At 41.0% G+C, this 15,073-nt stretch overlaps 1 protein-coding gene across 5 annotated transcripts in view; it reads left to right on the top strand.

The window, feature by feature from the left end:
• The window catches only part of SH3YL1 (SH3 and SYLF domain containing 1), a 78,699-nt gene that overhangs the window by 12,769 nt on the left and 50,857 nt on the right, over positions 1–15,073 (top strand). For 4 of the 5 annotated variants that reach the window (XR_006345787.1, XM_043927377.1, XM_043927375.1 and 1 more), the window contains exons 2-4: positions 6,248–6,358; positions 9,395–9,508; positions 11,918–11,982. Coding sequence is in view for 4 of the 5 variants with exons in the window: in XM_043927377.1 (XP_043783312.1) it covers positions 6,248–6,358; positions 9,395–9,508; positions 11,918–11,982 (290 nt within the window). In the remaining variant the exon portion in view is untranslated. Of the gene's footprint in view, positions 1–3,207; positions 3,227–6,247; positions 6,359–9,394; positions 9,509–11,917; positions 11,983–15,073 lie in introns of those variants that run through there. The other variant, XM_043927378.1, reaches the window with a different exon arrangement.

Below are 15,073 nucleotides of genomic sequence, written 5' to 3'. Positions count from 1 at the left end.
GGAGGGGAGCACAGGGAGGACCCCCTGATGTGAGGCTATTTCCAGGCTCGTGCTAACTAAGCACTCAAAGCACTCGGGGCACCCAGGATCATCTTTTCATCCATTTTAACATGTAATGAGAAGGCAAAAAGCACACCTTTGCTTTCTTTAAGGAGGACTTGCAAATAGTCTATTATAAAAGCTATGTAATCAAAGAGAAAGATATTAACATAGGTATGTTATATCTTAAAAGTGTTTTTACCCATTTGTCTACCTCCCCAAACTAATTGAGTGATTAGAATGTATATAAAACAAGTCAGGTCTAGTTCTAAGTTAGAAAATAAAAATTGCAAATATTTTTCCATATTCTGTAGCAGATGCCATGGAGAGATGATAAGTTTCAGCCACAACAACAAGCCCACAAGTCTCGATTTCTTGCCATGATAAGAGTTATTTCCCCCTCATGCTCCAGGTCATGGGCAGCTCCCAGCAGCCAGTAAAGGAGAGGGAGAGGGTGGGGAAACACGACGCCCTGCCCTGGCGAGAAGTACCGCATGACGCTGTCCGAGCAGCCGCTCCCTAGGATGGCGCTGCGTGTGTGGGTGGGAACTCCTGCCCAGCCAGTGCAACTCACCCAGCAGCCCTCTGCGTGCAGCCCGTTCATTGTGTTAGGAGGAAGGCTGCGTAAGAGAATAGAGGCCTGTCTAGTCGGGTGCAGTGTGCAAACAGGTGCACACTCGTCAGTTTTCCCGTCGTGTCCCAGTGTGCCCTTCTGACTCCTGCCGGCTCAGCTCCTCCCTCCTCCTTGTGATCACTGCAAGTGGGGCTGGCTTTCATCACGTGTTCACTCTGGCTGTGGTTTTCAGAGTCTGTTCACTGTGTCAGTACTGTATTGAAAACTTGGAATTGCCCCCACCATATACGCTTTTTCTTGATCACTGTGGAATATCAAAAACAGTTATATGTCTTTACCCTGCTACTGGTGGCACTAGTGGTAAAGAACCCACCTGCCAATGCAGGAGACGTAAGAAAGGAGGGTTCCATCCCTGGGTCGGGAAGATCCCCTGGAGAAGGAAATGGCAACCCACTTCTGGGTTCTTGCCTGGAGAATCCCATGGACAGAGGAGCCTGGCGGGCTACAGTCCTTAGGGTCACAAAGAGTCGGATATGACTGAAGCAATGTAACACAACATTAATCAAGTCATGACTAACAGCTTCTTCTATAAAATGTACTTTAATGGCCCAAATATCTACATAAATATGTTCATTTGGAATTTTTCTAGGTTATATTTTTCTAAGACCTTTTAAATCCAGATTGTATAACCAAAGCACTGATAATAGGAAATGTTTAAAATGGCACTTGTACATTGACATACTTTTAAATGGGTGTTTTAAGATTCCTTCCCTATTTAAAAATGATGTGCTTCTGAGAATTTTTCTGTGTTCATCTTTGTGCTTCGTATCCAGCACTGAAAGTGGCAGCAGAGTACTGAGAGCATCAGCCTTTCAGCATCTTAGTGCCGTCAGCAAAATGGGGCAGTGTGGTTTTAAATACATGACTGGGGAGACGGAGAGCAACTGTACATGGTTCCTAAAATTAAAATTTAAGAGCAATAATATACAAGTGCATATAATAATAATTGAATATCTAGTGTGTGGCTACTCACCAAATCCCTGTCCTGTGAATTCTGTGTGTGTTTGTGTGTGTGTCCACAGAGGCACAGAGAAGGGGAGGCTGTCTATACTCTTGTTTGTGTAAAATGTAAGGATATATTTTTCCCTTTTCTATACCTCTTCATACAAGACATGTTCGTTGTGAGAGGTCACATTTTAAACAAAAGAAAGTGTATGGAGTAATTATTCATAATATACATTTTTTAACAGCTGGGGTCATGCATTTCCACTACTACATTAAATATTTAATTATACAATATTCAATTTATGCTGAGCAATCTTTGTTATGTAATATTTCATACATACAACATACAAAGGACTATTGAGAATAACAATTTACCTCCATGACTTACTATACATGGCACACGTTTCCAGCAAGCTTCCTATATAAGCCTTCCCCACACCCCACAGCAAGTATCATTATACTTTATTTTTATATATAAATATTTATATAAACATTTACATAAGTGTGTGATACCCTATATATCTTTATGTAGCTTGCTTTTCCTCCTAATATTCATATTTTGCCATGCTGATACATGTAAACCTAGTTTATTTGGAGTTCTGTATAGAATACAGTTTTAATACTATACCAAACTAGGTATATCCATCCTCCTCTTGAGGGGAATTTGTTTCCTGCTTTGAAGGTGTTTGTTTTTATGTGCTATTCTTACTATTTTGCTATTAAAAGCCTTGCCCCCCGTGAACCTTCTTACACATGCAGTACTGGTTTCCTGGGCTGCATGACAAGCTATGAGGAACTGGTTGACTTACAGCAACAGGCAGGCGTCTCCCACGGGGGAGGCCTCCCGTGGGGAGTCAGCGGCCGCACCTGGAGGGCCCCGCTTCTCCAGAAGGCCCGCCTTCTCCCCAGCTCCCCGGCCAAGTGCTCCAGGCTGGCGGCCGCATGATGCCGCCTCCCCTCCTCTCCAGGTCTCACCCTTTCTGTCTCCTTAAGGACAGTCATCCTGCACTTAGGGACCACCTGGGGAGTCTGGAGTGATTAACTTAGTTACATCTGCAAAGGCCCTTTTGCCAAGTGAGACCCCTTTCACAGGACCCGGTGGACGTGAATTTGGGGCCACCGTCCCGCCCAGCCGCCACTGTCTCCGTGAGCGCATCCAGGCATGGAATTGGTGGGTCACCTCTGCTGTCCTCAGAGAGCTCCCGCAGCAGCTGCCCTTCCTCAGGACCTCACCAGCGGGGCACAGGCTTCCCTCCGTGCCCCTGCATGGCCTGCACATGCGCACTGGCAGGCTTTGTTCATTGCTGTCCACCTAAAGGACGAGAAATGATAATGCGTTATGGTCCGGCTTTGCACATCCCTGGTATCTTAGGAGTTTGAGCCACTTTTCATGTATTTATTGGCCATGGTGGTCTCCTCTTCTGTGGATTAGTTGAATATTTTGCCTAATTTTCTATAGTAATTTTATATTTTTTGATATTAAAAGATCTTTATATATTCTTGAAGTGGTACATATATACAGTAGAATATTACTCAGCCATAAAAAGGAATGAAATAATGTAAGTTACCACAACGTGGATGGACCTGGAGATTGTCACACTGAGTGAAGTGAGTCAAAGACAAATATCATATGATACCACTTATGTGTGGAATCTAAGAAAAAGGTACAAGTGAATTTATGTATAAAACAGAAATAGAGTTACAGACATAGGAAACAATCTTATGCTTACCACTGCTTAAGGGGTAAGGAGGGATAAGTTGGGAGACTGGGATTGACATATACATATGACTATATATAAAATAGATAATAAGAACCTACTGTATAGCACAGGGAACTCTGATTAATGTGCCTATATGGGAAAAGAATGTTTAAAAAAATGGTAGATAAATATGTAAGTGACTTCTGTACAGAAGAATCTAACAATATTGTAAATCAACTATATTCCAATAAATTTTTTTTTCTGAGAAAGGAGAAATTGAAGCAAAATGTGCAGAACCAAAGATGGATTTAAAAAGTCTACATGAAGAACTCTAAATTTTAAATGACAAAAGAAAAAATACTAAGGATATGATAGAAATGCAAATTGAAAAATTCAATGATTTGTAATTATAATAAATCAATAACCATAAACTATATCAATCATAATAAATGTAAATACATTTAAGTTTATGTATTAAAAAGTAAAAGATCTTTATATATTATAAGTTCTAAATCTCTGTCATACTTATGACAAATATATTCCAGTCTGTGGTTTATATTTTTATTTTTAAATATATGTTGATATACAACTTTTTACATTTTAATGTAGTTGAATATATCTGTAGTTTCCCTTTATTTTGTGCCTTGGTTATACCATTCCTCCATCCTCAGATCATTAAGATATTCCCTATTCTTTTTATTCTAAAAGTACAAAGTTATGCTTTTAATATTTAGGCCTTCAGTTACATTGAATTTTTTGTATGATGTGATATTGTAATATAATTTTATTTTGTTCCCCTTTGAATGACCCAGAGTTGTCCCAGAACAATTTATTAATCTACTGTGTCATCTCTCATATATTTTTAAATATATGAGTATATATATTTATATGAATACTCCTTTCTTGCTTTTGTTGTGAGTATAGCATTGTTAATTAAGTGCTGTGGTTTATTCAATAAATTGTGTCAAATATGTTTAAAATATTAGGTTCTAACTTCACATCCTATACAAACACAAGTTTGAGGTATGTCAAATATTTAATGTAAAATAAAAGCTCTGAAAGAAAATCTGAAATAATACTTGTAAACTTTGTTCTTCAAATAAGACTTTTAGTCACAATAATAGAAAGATGATAATGGTAGAAAGCCCAGGGAGGTATTGTCACATAAATGAAAATAAATACTGAGAAACTATACATAAAAGTGTAAAAAACAAGAAGCTGAGATGGAAACTTGCGACATGATTAAAATTATAGATAAAGGCGTATAGGACCAGAAAAATAGGCAAAGAGCACCAACAGAAAATATGCAAAACAGAATGTAAACAAGTGAGACCTCGGCTGGTGTGGGATAAACTCAAACATGAGTTTGCTGCCCTGTTCTGACATGCCCACCCGGCCTCTGCGGCTTCCCTGGTGACATTACATGTCTCATGGTAACACTCTGTGGTTCTAAGGTTGGAGAATAATTTTAGAAGGCGACCTGATAATGGAAAAAAGCCTAAAAAAAATTTTTTAAGTCATTAATTCCAACTCCTAAGATTCTCTCAAGATAATTACTAACAGTGGTATCAATAAAAGCTAAAAATGAAATAATCTACTTGTTTAACAATAGGAACCAGTTGAAGGACACGCTAAATGCAGACAGCAGTACTGGTGAATATCAGTGGTAGGAGTGTCTTTTTTCCTTCAGTATTTGCATACCTATGCTTTTTCCTTTATTTTTATAATGCACTTACGCCATAATTTTTTTTTTAACTTTTCGTCTCAAAATTCACGGGCCTTTTACACTATGAATTTGAAAAGTAATTCTCCCAAAATTTCTAGTTCTTTTATGGTTTGACTTTTGGCATTTTGAATCATTGATAGATTTGGAGTTTATGTAATGTGACGCTGAGGATGATTTTTCCCCCCCAAAGGACCACTATTTATTGTGTAAGGCAATTTTTCCACATTTATTTGAGATGCAGTATTCATCACATATTAAATTCACTTATACATTTGGGCCAATTTTTGAATTTTCTATTTTGTAAAGTTGATTTTTCTGTCCATATTTGTATCACTAGGAGGTAAATTATTGAGGCTTTATAATATGTTAGACGGAGCTTTTCACCCTTATTTTTCTTGTTTCACACATTTTCTTCTAGCCTTTCTTGCTTATTTTTCCAAATGAATTTGAGGACTACTTTGTTTTCATTTTTTAAAAAGTAGAAAACTATCATAAGAAAATTGAAAAGACAAATGACAAAGAGGAAATCAATGTAACTTGTATTCTAGAAAAAAAGGTTAATTCTTTAATATATAAATCAATAAGAAACAGAGAAATACCCTCCCTAAATAGACAGGAAATATTAAAAAAAAAAAGATTTGACAGAAATGGAAGGATACTAATATTACTTATCATAAAAGAACAAATTAAAGTGCACTGAGAGCTTCAAACGAAGACACTGGTATTGGAATCGCCATTTGCGTAACAGCCAGAAACTGGGGGAAAAGTTTCCAGCATCAGTTTTTACACTGAATGACAGCAAGTGGATCTAGGATTCCTGAGGGGAGGGAAAGTTGAGGTGAAGGCCAGGATTTCCGCTTTTCTGCCTGGAAGCTGCAGTGCAGGAGAGAAGCCCACCTCTGCCTGTGTTCCTTACAAACTGTTGCTATTCAGTTGCTAAGTCCTTTTAAGATCCTTTAGATCTCTGTGATTTTAAATTTCTGAGATTTTTGAGAGTTTAAGGTTTCCCAATCTCAGAGTGAATTTAATTTATTAGGAAAATAGAGATGAAATGATCACTGAATAAGGATTTTCAATTTATTTCCTTTGGTAAGATACAGTTTGTTAATGCTTAATTGTGTATGACAAAAATGAAATTACAACAAACTTCTAACTTCTATTTAGTAGATTTTTTTCATTAAAATCACTTTTTTAATCTTTTAGTGAACAACCCTATACCTTCCAATTTGAAATCTGAAGCAAAAAAGGCTGCTAAAATTCTAAGAGAATTCACAGAAATAACTTCCAGAAATGGACCTGATAAGATCATTCCTGGTAGGTGAATAACATAAGTACTTTCCACTTCTACATTTGCTCTGTTTCCCAAATTATCTTCTCAACCCTTGACTGCACACAGGTCCTCAGACCACCTTTCTGCTCTGGGCCTGTCTTCCCCACCGGGCTCTGGGCGGTCACCTCTCCCACCTGCCTTGTAAGACCCCTGCTCCTTCCCCCTTTTGGGGGCGCATTGCTATAAGTATCCCCGTGTCCTTTGCCAGCGCCACTTCCCTCAAACTCACAGGTCCTTGTCCGCAGTTTCTGAGGACGTTGCAAACTCACTAGCTAATCTCATAAATAAATTTTAAATTTGTGTTTTTTCTTTCTAGAAAAGATAGTTATACCTTACAGTGGTTTAAGAAGGCTAATCAATGATTCCCAGTACAACTGCAAATCTGTGTTCCTGGGGTCAGAAACCTCAGTTCCTAAGCTCCCCCAGACCTGCTGAATCAGACTCCGTGATTCTCCTGTAGTCAGGCGGGCCACACCAGACCTGGTCCAGAGGCAAGCCTTTGGGAACCACTATCTGTTCATTACTACTACCAGCTGTTTCTAAAAGGTGTTTCAGAAAATACTTATCTGATGCTAAGAGACTCATATGCAAACTAGCTTGGGCAGGCAAATTTCCCTCTTAGTGCAGGACTTTCATCCTTCATTTAAGAAAGGAGTTTAATTTCTTAAGCTAGATTTTCTGAAGTTGTTTAACAGATCTTTAAATGTTTTTAAAAATTACTAATTTGTTGTTGTTATAATAATAATACTAATTGCTCTTATTTTGGCCTAGCCACTCCTCTCATCTTAAGAAAACAGGGGTTTTTAGAGCATTGATACTTTAAGTGCAGACTGGACAACATTTGAGCATCACCTGGGAGCTTGTTAGAAATGCAGGACCTCAGGCTCTTCTTAGACCTAAGGAATCATAATCTGCATTTTTCACAAGATCTCCAGTGAGGTGCATGCAATTGAAAGTTTGAGAAGCACTGCATAGGACTTGAAGGAAAGTCAACCAGAAAATTTGAGTTTTCTTAGCTCTGTTCTGAAGCAGGAGGTAGAAGACATTTCTTGGTATGTATCAGCTACATATCAGGCTAGCCCAACTTAAAGATGAAGTGTATTTCCTACCATAAAAATATCTGGGTATGGATTATTTCTCAAAGATTTTGTCCAGCAGAATTCTGTCTTGCCTTTTCTGCCTCCAGTTAAAGGCCACCCAACTCCTTTTCACTGGCTGTCACTCAGGAAATGAAAATCTGTTTACATAGGAGCCTCAGGAAGAGCTTGCTCCCAGGGTATGCAGACTGTGAGTGGAGGGATGGGGGTGGGAGGCAGGAAGGCCCAGCTGCCAGGGGAGCAAGCCTTGCCTTTCCATGGGATGCGGAGGGAGGAGCATTATGTTTACATTAAAACTGGGGAGCTCTGTTATGAAACAGAAGATGAAGTCTCAAAGCATTTTAAAACAGAATGCCCAGACCTTTAGACCTCCTTGGCTGTGAGTTCACAGTTTTCTGGTGTAAGGGCTCTGAGATGTGAGACTGAATTTAGAGAGTAAATTTGCAATCGATCCATCCTCATTACAAATGAAGAGCTAACTGGACAATTATTTAGTGATTATTGGTAGTTTACTGTCCCTGAACTTGGGTGGGTAAGATATTAAAAATACATCTGACATTTGAAATGTGTTCATTAAAAAAATCTACTTTTGTTCTATTTAATGTTTCTGAACAGAGGCAGTGCTCACTGTAAAAGCACTGAGAACGGCCTGTGAGGTGCTGAGGATGTTCTGCCAGCATGTGCTGTATAAACAGGCTCCCTGACGTGTAATGAAACTGTCCATTATCATTACCTTGTTACACCCGGTAGAACTTGAACTCAGGCCCCCTTAGCAGGCGGCCCTCTGAACAGCATCACTTCTCTCCCTTGCTTCAGCACCAGCAGCTGCAGAGACAGTCTGCATGTCACCCTCCATGTGCCTGTGGTCGAATCATCTCTGAGAGTCTGTTATTAATTTAAATTTTGAAATGGTATGCATAATTGTATTAGAAATTTAGTGTCTCCTAAGAGTCGGACACAACTGAAGCAACTTAGCAGCAGCAGCAGCAGCAAGGATACATACAAAGTCTTTTTTGTGTATTTGAGTACACTATTTGGTTTGACTTCTTCAAAATAAGAAGGGCATGGCAACCCACTCCAGTATTCTAGCCTGGAGAATCCCCATGGACAGAGGAGCCTGGCAGGCTATAGTCCATGGGGTCGCAAAGAGTCGGACACGACTGAGTGACTAAGCACACAAAATGATGATAAATTAAACTACCTTAGAAGTAGTATTGGGATCCAAGAATAATTTCAGTCTTAAGGCTTCCTTTGTTATTTGAAAGATGTACTATTGTGTAAATAAATCCACAGAATAGTGAGGCACTGTGTTTAGTAGGCCCTATGTTAATAACCTTCCTTTTATGGAATGAATTTCCCTGAAATGTGAATAAACCAATATTTTGTAAATGGAATTATATTTTCAGTGCCTTGGTAGTTATGTGTTATTCAAATACTGATCAAATCATTTTATAAAGTTAAAAACCTTTTTTAAGTGGCAAAATCATTAAATTTTTCTGGTTTTGAATCCAGATTTTCATATTATTAGCAGGTGAGCTCAGTGATGTGGCTTCAAGCTCAAACACTGCCACACACTGCATATCAGTCACTGTTTAAGTCTCTCCTTAATACTCTGTAGATCTTAATTTCTTTGAATAAATTTGAAAATTATACATTATGTTCTAAATTAATTGAAATCTCCAAATTATTTGTCCTGCTACTAGACATCAGCATGGTCTCATCCCAGGCTCTCATTTCTTGTGGCCACTGCAGAATTTCTGAGCACCTGTCCTGTCGGGTTAGGGCCACCAACGGCTTCAGGCTCATGTGGGATGGATTTTCCTCAGTTACCTGTGCCACTCAGACCAGGGAGACCCGGGTCCGGGAAGCACAGCTCCATGCCCAGGCCTGACCCGTCCGGGCGCACACTCTCCTCTTTTGCAGCACATGTCATCGCCAAAGCCAAGGGCCTCGCCATCCTTTCTGTGATAAAGGCTGGGTTTCTGGTCACCGCGAGAGGAGGCAGCGGGATCGTGCTGGCGCGCCTTCCAGACGGAAGTAAGTCAGTGACTCTTCACCGGGAGGAGCAGAGAGCGCCTCCCGCTCGTGTTCTGTTTCCATTGGAACATGTTTCCTCGGGAGGGAGGCGGATTTTCTGGTCCCACCGGAACCGCCTCCCTTGGGCCGCTCCCTGGGTGTTCTCTGTGAGTCAGCCAGCCCGGGAGCCTCTCGGAACACCGGAAGGCGTGCCCCCGCCTGTACATATTTTCTCCTCCTTCCGTGGAGCAAATACTAAACGTTGACATTATATTTCTCTTGTCAAATATGTATTCTTATTCATCAGCTTCAGGGTACTACTGTTTTCTTCTGTTTTATGGAAGCTGATGAAGTGAAAGAACATCTGTAAGCTTTTCCCCCATTTTTCCTGTAGGAGACCTTAAAAACTGAAACATTTTAAAGAATATCCATCCCCAGGGCAGAATCATGTCAAGATCAGTATAATTTGGCTTTACTTTCTGGTGTGAAATCTAATACCTGATTTTTCAGACATGACATCAAAATATATTTGCCTTGAATCTCAAGAACCAACATTTACCATATTTGAAATGTGTGTAGGTATGTGTAGGGGCTTCCCTCATAGCTCAGTTGATAAAGAATCTGCCTGCAATGCAGGGGACCAGGGTTCAATTCCTGGGTTGGGAAGATCCCCTGGAGAAGGAAATGGCAACTCCGGTATTCTTGCCTGGAGAATCCCACAGACAGAGAAACCTAGCAGGCTGTAGTCCACGGGGCCGCAGGAATCCGACACGACTTAGCGACTGAAGCCCCACCAGGTGTGTCATAACCGTCTAAAAGCCTTTTTATATGAATTTAACATTAGCTGTTCAGTTATATAATTGAACACATTTTTCTGTTAATGTGTTAATGTGTTGGGCTTCCTTTGTGGCTCAGCTGGTAAAGAATCCGCCTGCAATGTGGGATACCTGGGTTCAATCCCCTGGAGAAGGGAAAGGCTACCCACTCTAGTATTCTGGCCTGGAGAATTCCATGGACTGTATAGTTAGGCTCCAGGTTTGCAAGAAGCCTCCATCTCGCCCGGCAGGTGTGCACTGTGGTGGACAGGTGCCTGTCAGAAAGCGGAGGAGCTGTCCACCCTGGGTCTCCTCTCAGAACCTCAGGGGGACCTGCCCACTGGTTTAAGTACCCAAGTTTCTCTCTCCCATCTTCCCAATTAGCTGGTGGTCACTCTGCAGAGGGTATTTCAAAAGCCACCCAGTGTGGCAAGCAAATTCCCGGACCCTGGGCAGGTGAGCCGTCTTTAAACGGACAGTCCCTAACCGAGGAAGTGGAAAACAACTTTGGGGTTATGAGACATTAATTTCTATAGTCAAAACTCCCCTAAGCCCAGACAGAGGAGTTCTGGATACATTCAGGCACCAGCCGTCATCCAGGAAGCCTGGCAGCAGGGAAGCGAGGCTCAGGCACCACCGAGCGCCTTCCTGCAGGACTCCAAGGTCACCCCCACCCCCCGGCTGCTTTTCTCTAGACTTGTTTAGCATAGTTGTGTCTACATCAGGAAATATTAAGCATAAGTAATCCTGAAATGTACCGTATCATGGCAAACGGAGTTATTTTGCTTAGCTTCCAAATGTCAGGATAGGTATCTTGTTAGAATTTTAATAATCTTGAATTGATAATCTGTTTCTTGTGCTTCTACTAGGCACAAAGGGTGTCAAAACAGGGTTTGCCCTCAGAGACTTACAACAGAAACCGTTTAGTATTATGTTACCCTTAGAAGTGACTATAGTACTCTTGAATCCTTTTGCTCTCATATCTATGATAAAGTTCTAAATAAAGACTAGAATTCCAGCTCAATTATTTTACGAAACATTATAAATAGTGATGGTTGAAATTGTCAAATGCTATGTATAGTTAATCAGTGAGAATTCAATAGTTTGGTATTATGCATATTTATTATGCATTTTTTTTGTGACTTCCCTGGTGGCTCAGATGGTAAAAGCGTCTGCCTACAATGAGGGACACCTGGGTTCAATCCCTGGGTCGGGAAGGTCCCCTGGAGAAGGAAATGGCAATCCACTCCAGTACTCTTTCCTGGAAAATCCCATGGACGGAGAAACCCGGTAGGCTACAATCCATGGAGTCGCAAAGAGTCGGAGATGACTGAGCGACTTCACTTTCACTTTCTATGCATATTTATAGGGAAAGATTGGAAAACATAGACTTGTGAGTCTATGAGGCTCATAATACATATCTAACACCTTTCAAACATTTTTAACTTAAAAAATTACATATGTTTATTAAAGAACATTTAAAAACATAGGCAAAAATGCCAAAGTCTCATTATTTTAAAAATAAACACTATTCATTCACATTTTAGCATCTTTCCTCTCTATATTTATATGCCAAGGAGTTTTAATGTTAGAATTGCTTGTTTGTTTCTGTTAGAATGGTCTGCACCTTCAGCCATCGGGATAGCTGGGCTTGGTGGAGGATTTGAACTAGGAATAGAGGTGAGTAGGTGATGTGTGTATGTACAGTTGCCTTATTCTCTAAATGCAGCTGATACATGAAAGGTGAGAGATTTGAGATTTCCTCCTGTTCTTGTTTTACCACCTGTGGAAATTGTTCCCCTTTATTTTCTTGAATCTCTGCCTAAAACTATGGAATGGTTATCATATGTCTCTTTTTTTTCCTTGGCTGTAGAGTTTCTTCCATATACCATGTCATATGTTCCCATCTTTAGCACATCTGAAAAGCAGTTATTCTCAGATCTGACAAAATTTAATTGGCAGCTTCTGGCTTCTGATTGCAGTCGTGGGTGCAAACAGCTTAACGTTATATATCATCATTTCTGGCAAAATCCAGTTTGTGTTACTACTAATGTTCAAATTACTTCAAATTTTTTAAGTACAAATTGTCTTTGTATTATTTCATTTTGCAACTTTGCTCTAATTATGGTTTCTATCAAAGGGACTAGAAATCACACCAGCACACACTCCTTTTCAGAGGTCTCGCTAACAGGGAGCATCTGCACAATATTAATCTTTCATCTGTTGTTTTACTGCTGAGTGATTGGTAAATCAAATCTCCTAATGTTCCCAAATCATTTTTTTCTCAAATTTCAGCCAGTTTCTTCCTTTAATGAATTTGCTCTGTTGCCATAGTTTAAAATGCCCTTGGGCTTCCCAGGTGGTGCTAGTGGTAAAGAACCTGCCTGCCAGTACTGGTTAGATGTAAGAGACATGGGTTCGATCCCTGGGTCAGGAAGATCTCCTGGAGAAGGAAATGACAGCCCACTCCAACATTCTTGCCTGGAGAATCCCATGGACAGAGGAGCCTGGCGGTCTACAGTCCCTGGAGTCACAAAGTGTTGAACGTGACTGAAGCAACTTAGAACCCACAAACGTGGCCTTATTAGGAGGAAATACTTCCACTACCGTTTTTTTTTTTTTTTTTTTTGACCTTTACTTGCTGCTGCATAAATCTGTATCATAAAAAGAGGAACATATTTTAGTTTTGCTATTACGACTGCCTTTTGTTGTATATTCAATGAAATCATAGCCTTCGGCAACATGGCACTTGTATGCAAAGTGTGTTTTCAGCATCTGTTGTGCACCTCTGCTCACACCTCCTGGCACTGTACCCACGTGTCCCTGTTGTCACTGCCCTCTGACCCCAGACTTTGAGGCTCCATCTCAAATAACATTTACCTACATGTGCCATCTTTGGGAAATTTGGGGCTTCCCTGGTGGCTCAGATGGTAAAGAATCTGCCTGCAATGCGCGAGACCTGGGTTCAATCCCTAGGTTGGGAAGCTCCCCTGGAGAAGGGAATGGCTACCCACTCCAGTATTCTGGTCTGGAGAATTCCATGGACTATATAGAGAAACCGGAGATCAAATTGCCAACATCTATTGGATCATCGAAAAAGCAAGAGAGTTCCTAAAAAACATCTACTTCAGCTTTATTGATGACGCCAAAGCCTTTGACTGTGTGCATCACAACAAATTGTGAAAAATTCTTAAGGAGATGGGAATACCAAACCACCTGACCTGCCTCCTGAGAAATCTGTATGCAGGTCAAGAAGCAACAGTTAGAGCTGGAACAACAGACTGGCTCCAAATTGGGAAATGAGTACGTCAAGGCTGTATACTGTCACCCTGCTTACTTAACTTATATGCAGAGTACATCAGGTGAAATGCCAGGCTGGATGAAGCACAAACTGGAATCAAGATTGCCGGGAGAAATATCAGTAACCTCAGATATGCAGATGACACCATGCTTATGGCAGAAAGTGAAGAAGAACTAAAGAGCCTCTTGATGAAAATGAAAGAGGAGAGTGAAAAAGTTGGCTTAAAACTCAGCATTCAGAAAACGAAGATCATGGCATCTGGTCCCATCACTTAATGGCAAATAGATGGGGAAACAATGGAAACAGTGAGAGACTTTATTTTCTTGGGTTCCAAAACCCCTGCAGATGGTGACTGCAGCCATGAAATTAAAAGATTCTTGCTCCTTGGAAGAAAAGCTATGACCAAAAAGCAGAGACATTACTTTGCTGACAAAGGTTCATCTAGTCAAAGCTATGGTTTTTCCAGTAATCATGTATGGATGTGAGAGTTGGACTATAAAGAAATCTGAGCACTGAAGAATTGATGCTTTTGAACTGTGGTGTTGAGGATCCCTTGGACTGCAAGCAGATCAAACCAGTCCATCCTAAAGGAAATCAATCCTGAATATTCATTGGAAGGACTGATGCTGAAGCTGAAGTTCCAATACTTTGGCCACCTGATTCGAAGAACTGACTCATTTGCAAAGACCCTGATGCCAGGAAAGACTGAGAGCAGGAGGAGAAGGGGACAACAGAGGATGAGATGGCTGGATGGCATCACTGACTTGATGGACATGAATTTGAGCAAGCTCCAGGAGTTGGTGATGGACAGGGAGGCCTTTCATGCTGCAGTCCATGGGGTCACAGAGAGTTGGACACGACTGAGAGGCTGAACTATGGAAACTTTGAACATAACTTACCCTCGTGGCTGTATAGAAATTAACTCTGGAATTCTATTTGAATATTGTACATGGAAAATACATGTTAACTTTGAAAAATATCCACTTCAAGTAGAGATTAGACTGTCGTAGGAGTTTGTGCCTCTTGAATATGACCCGGCTTTGCTTCCCCAAGCACAGGTGTAAGGTTAGAGTCGTCAGCCGCTTTTCAGTGCTAGGAAGAGGCCAAGCTGGTCCCTCAGGAAGCATCTCAGTCCTGGACAGGAGTGTGTTTCCCTTCTGGGCACACCCCTGACCCAGGATAGGTGAGGAAGCTGGTAGGTTGTTGGCCACGAGCCCACAGAGCTCCTGCTGCTGGATGCTTTTGTTGGCCCAGCTCTGGTCCCAGTGAGATGCAGCAGAGCCATGGCCAGTGGGGGCTGAAGACCCCCGCCCCAGAGTCTGCAGCCCCCCGGGCTTCCTGGTCCTCCCTCTGGTGTTCTTCTTCCACCAGACACTTGCTGCTAGTGAGATGGAGTGCTTGACACATGATCCAGCCTGGAGGTTTTCTTGTCTGGCCTTTATCTGAATTGTCAGTCCCTCGTACCTATGT

Source organism: Cervus elaphus, chromosome 16 (assembly GCF_910594005.1).
Source record: "Cervus elaphus chromosome 16, mCerEla1.1, whole genome shotgun sequence".
Lineage (NCBI taxonomy): Eukaryota > Metazoa > Chordata > Mammalia > Artiodactyla > Cervidae > Cervus > Cervus elaphus.
The sequence above is the reverse complement of the archived record's forward strand: the minus strand, read 5'-3'. Positions and strand labels throughout refer to the sequence as shown.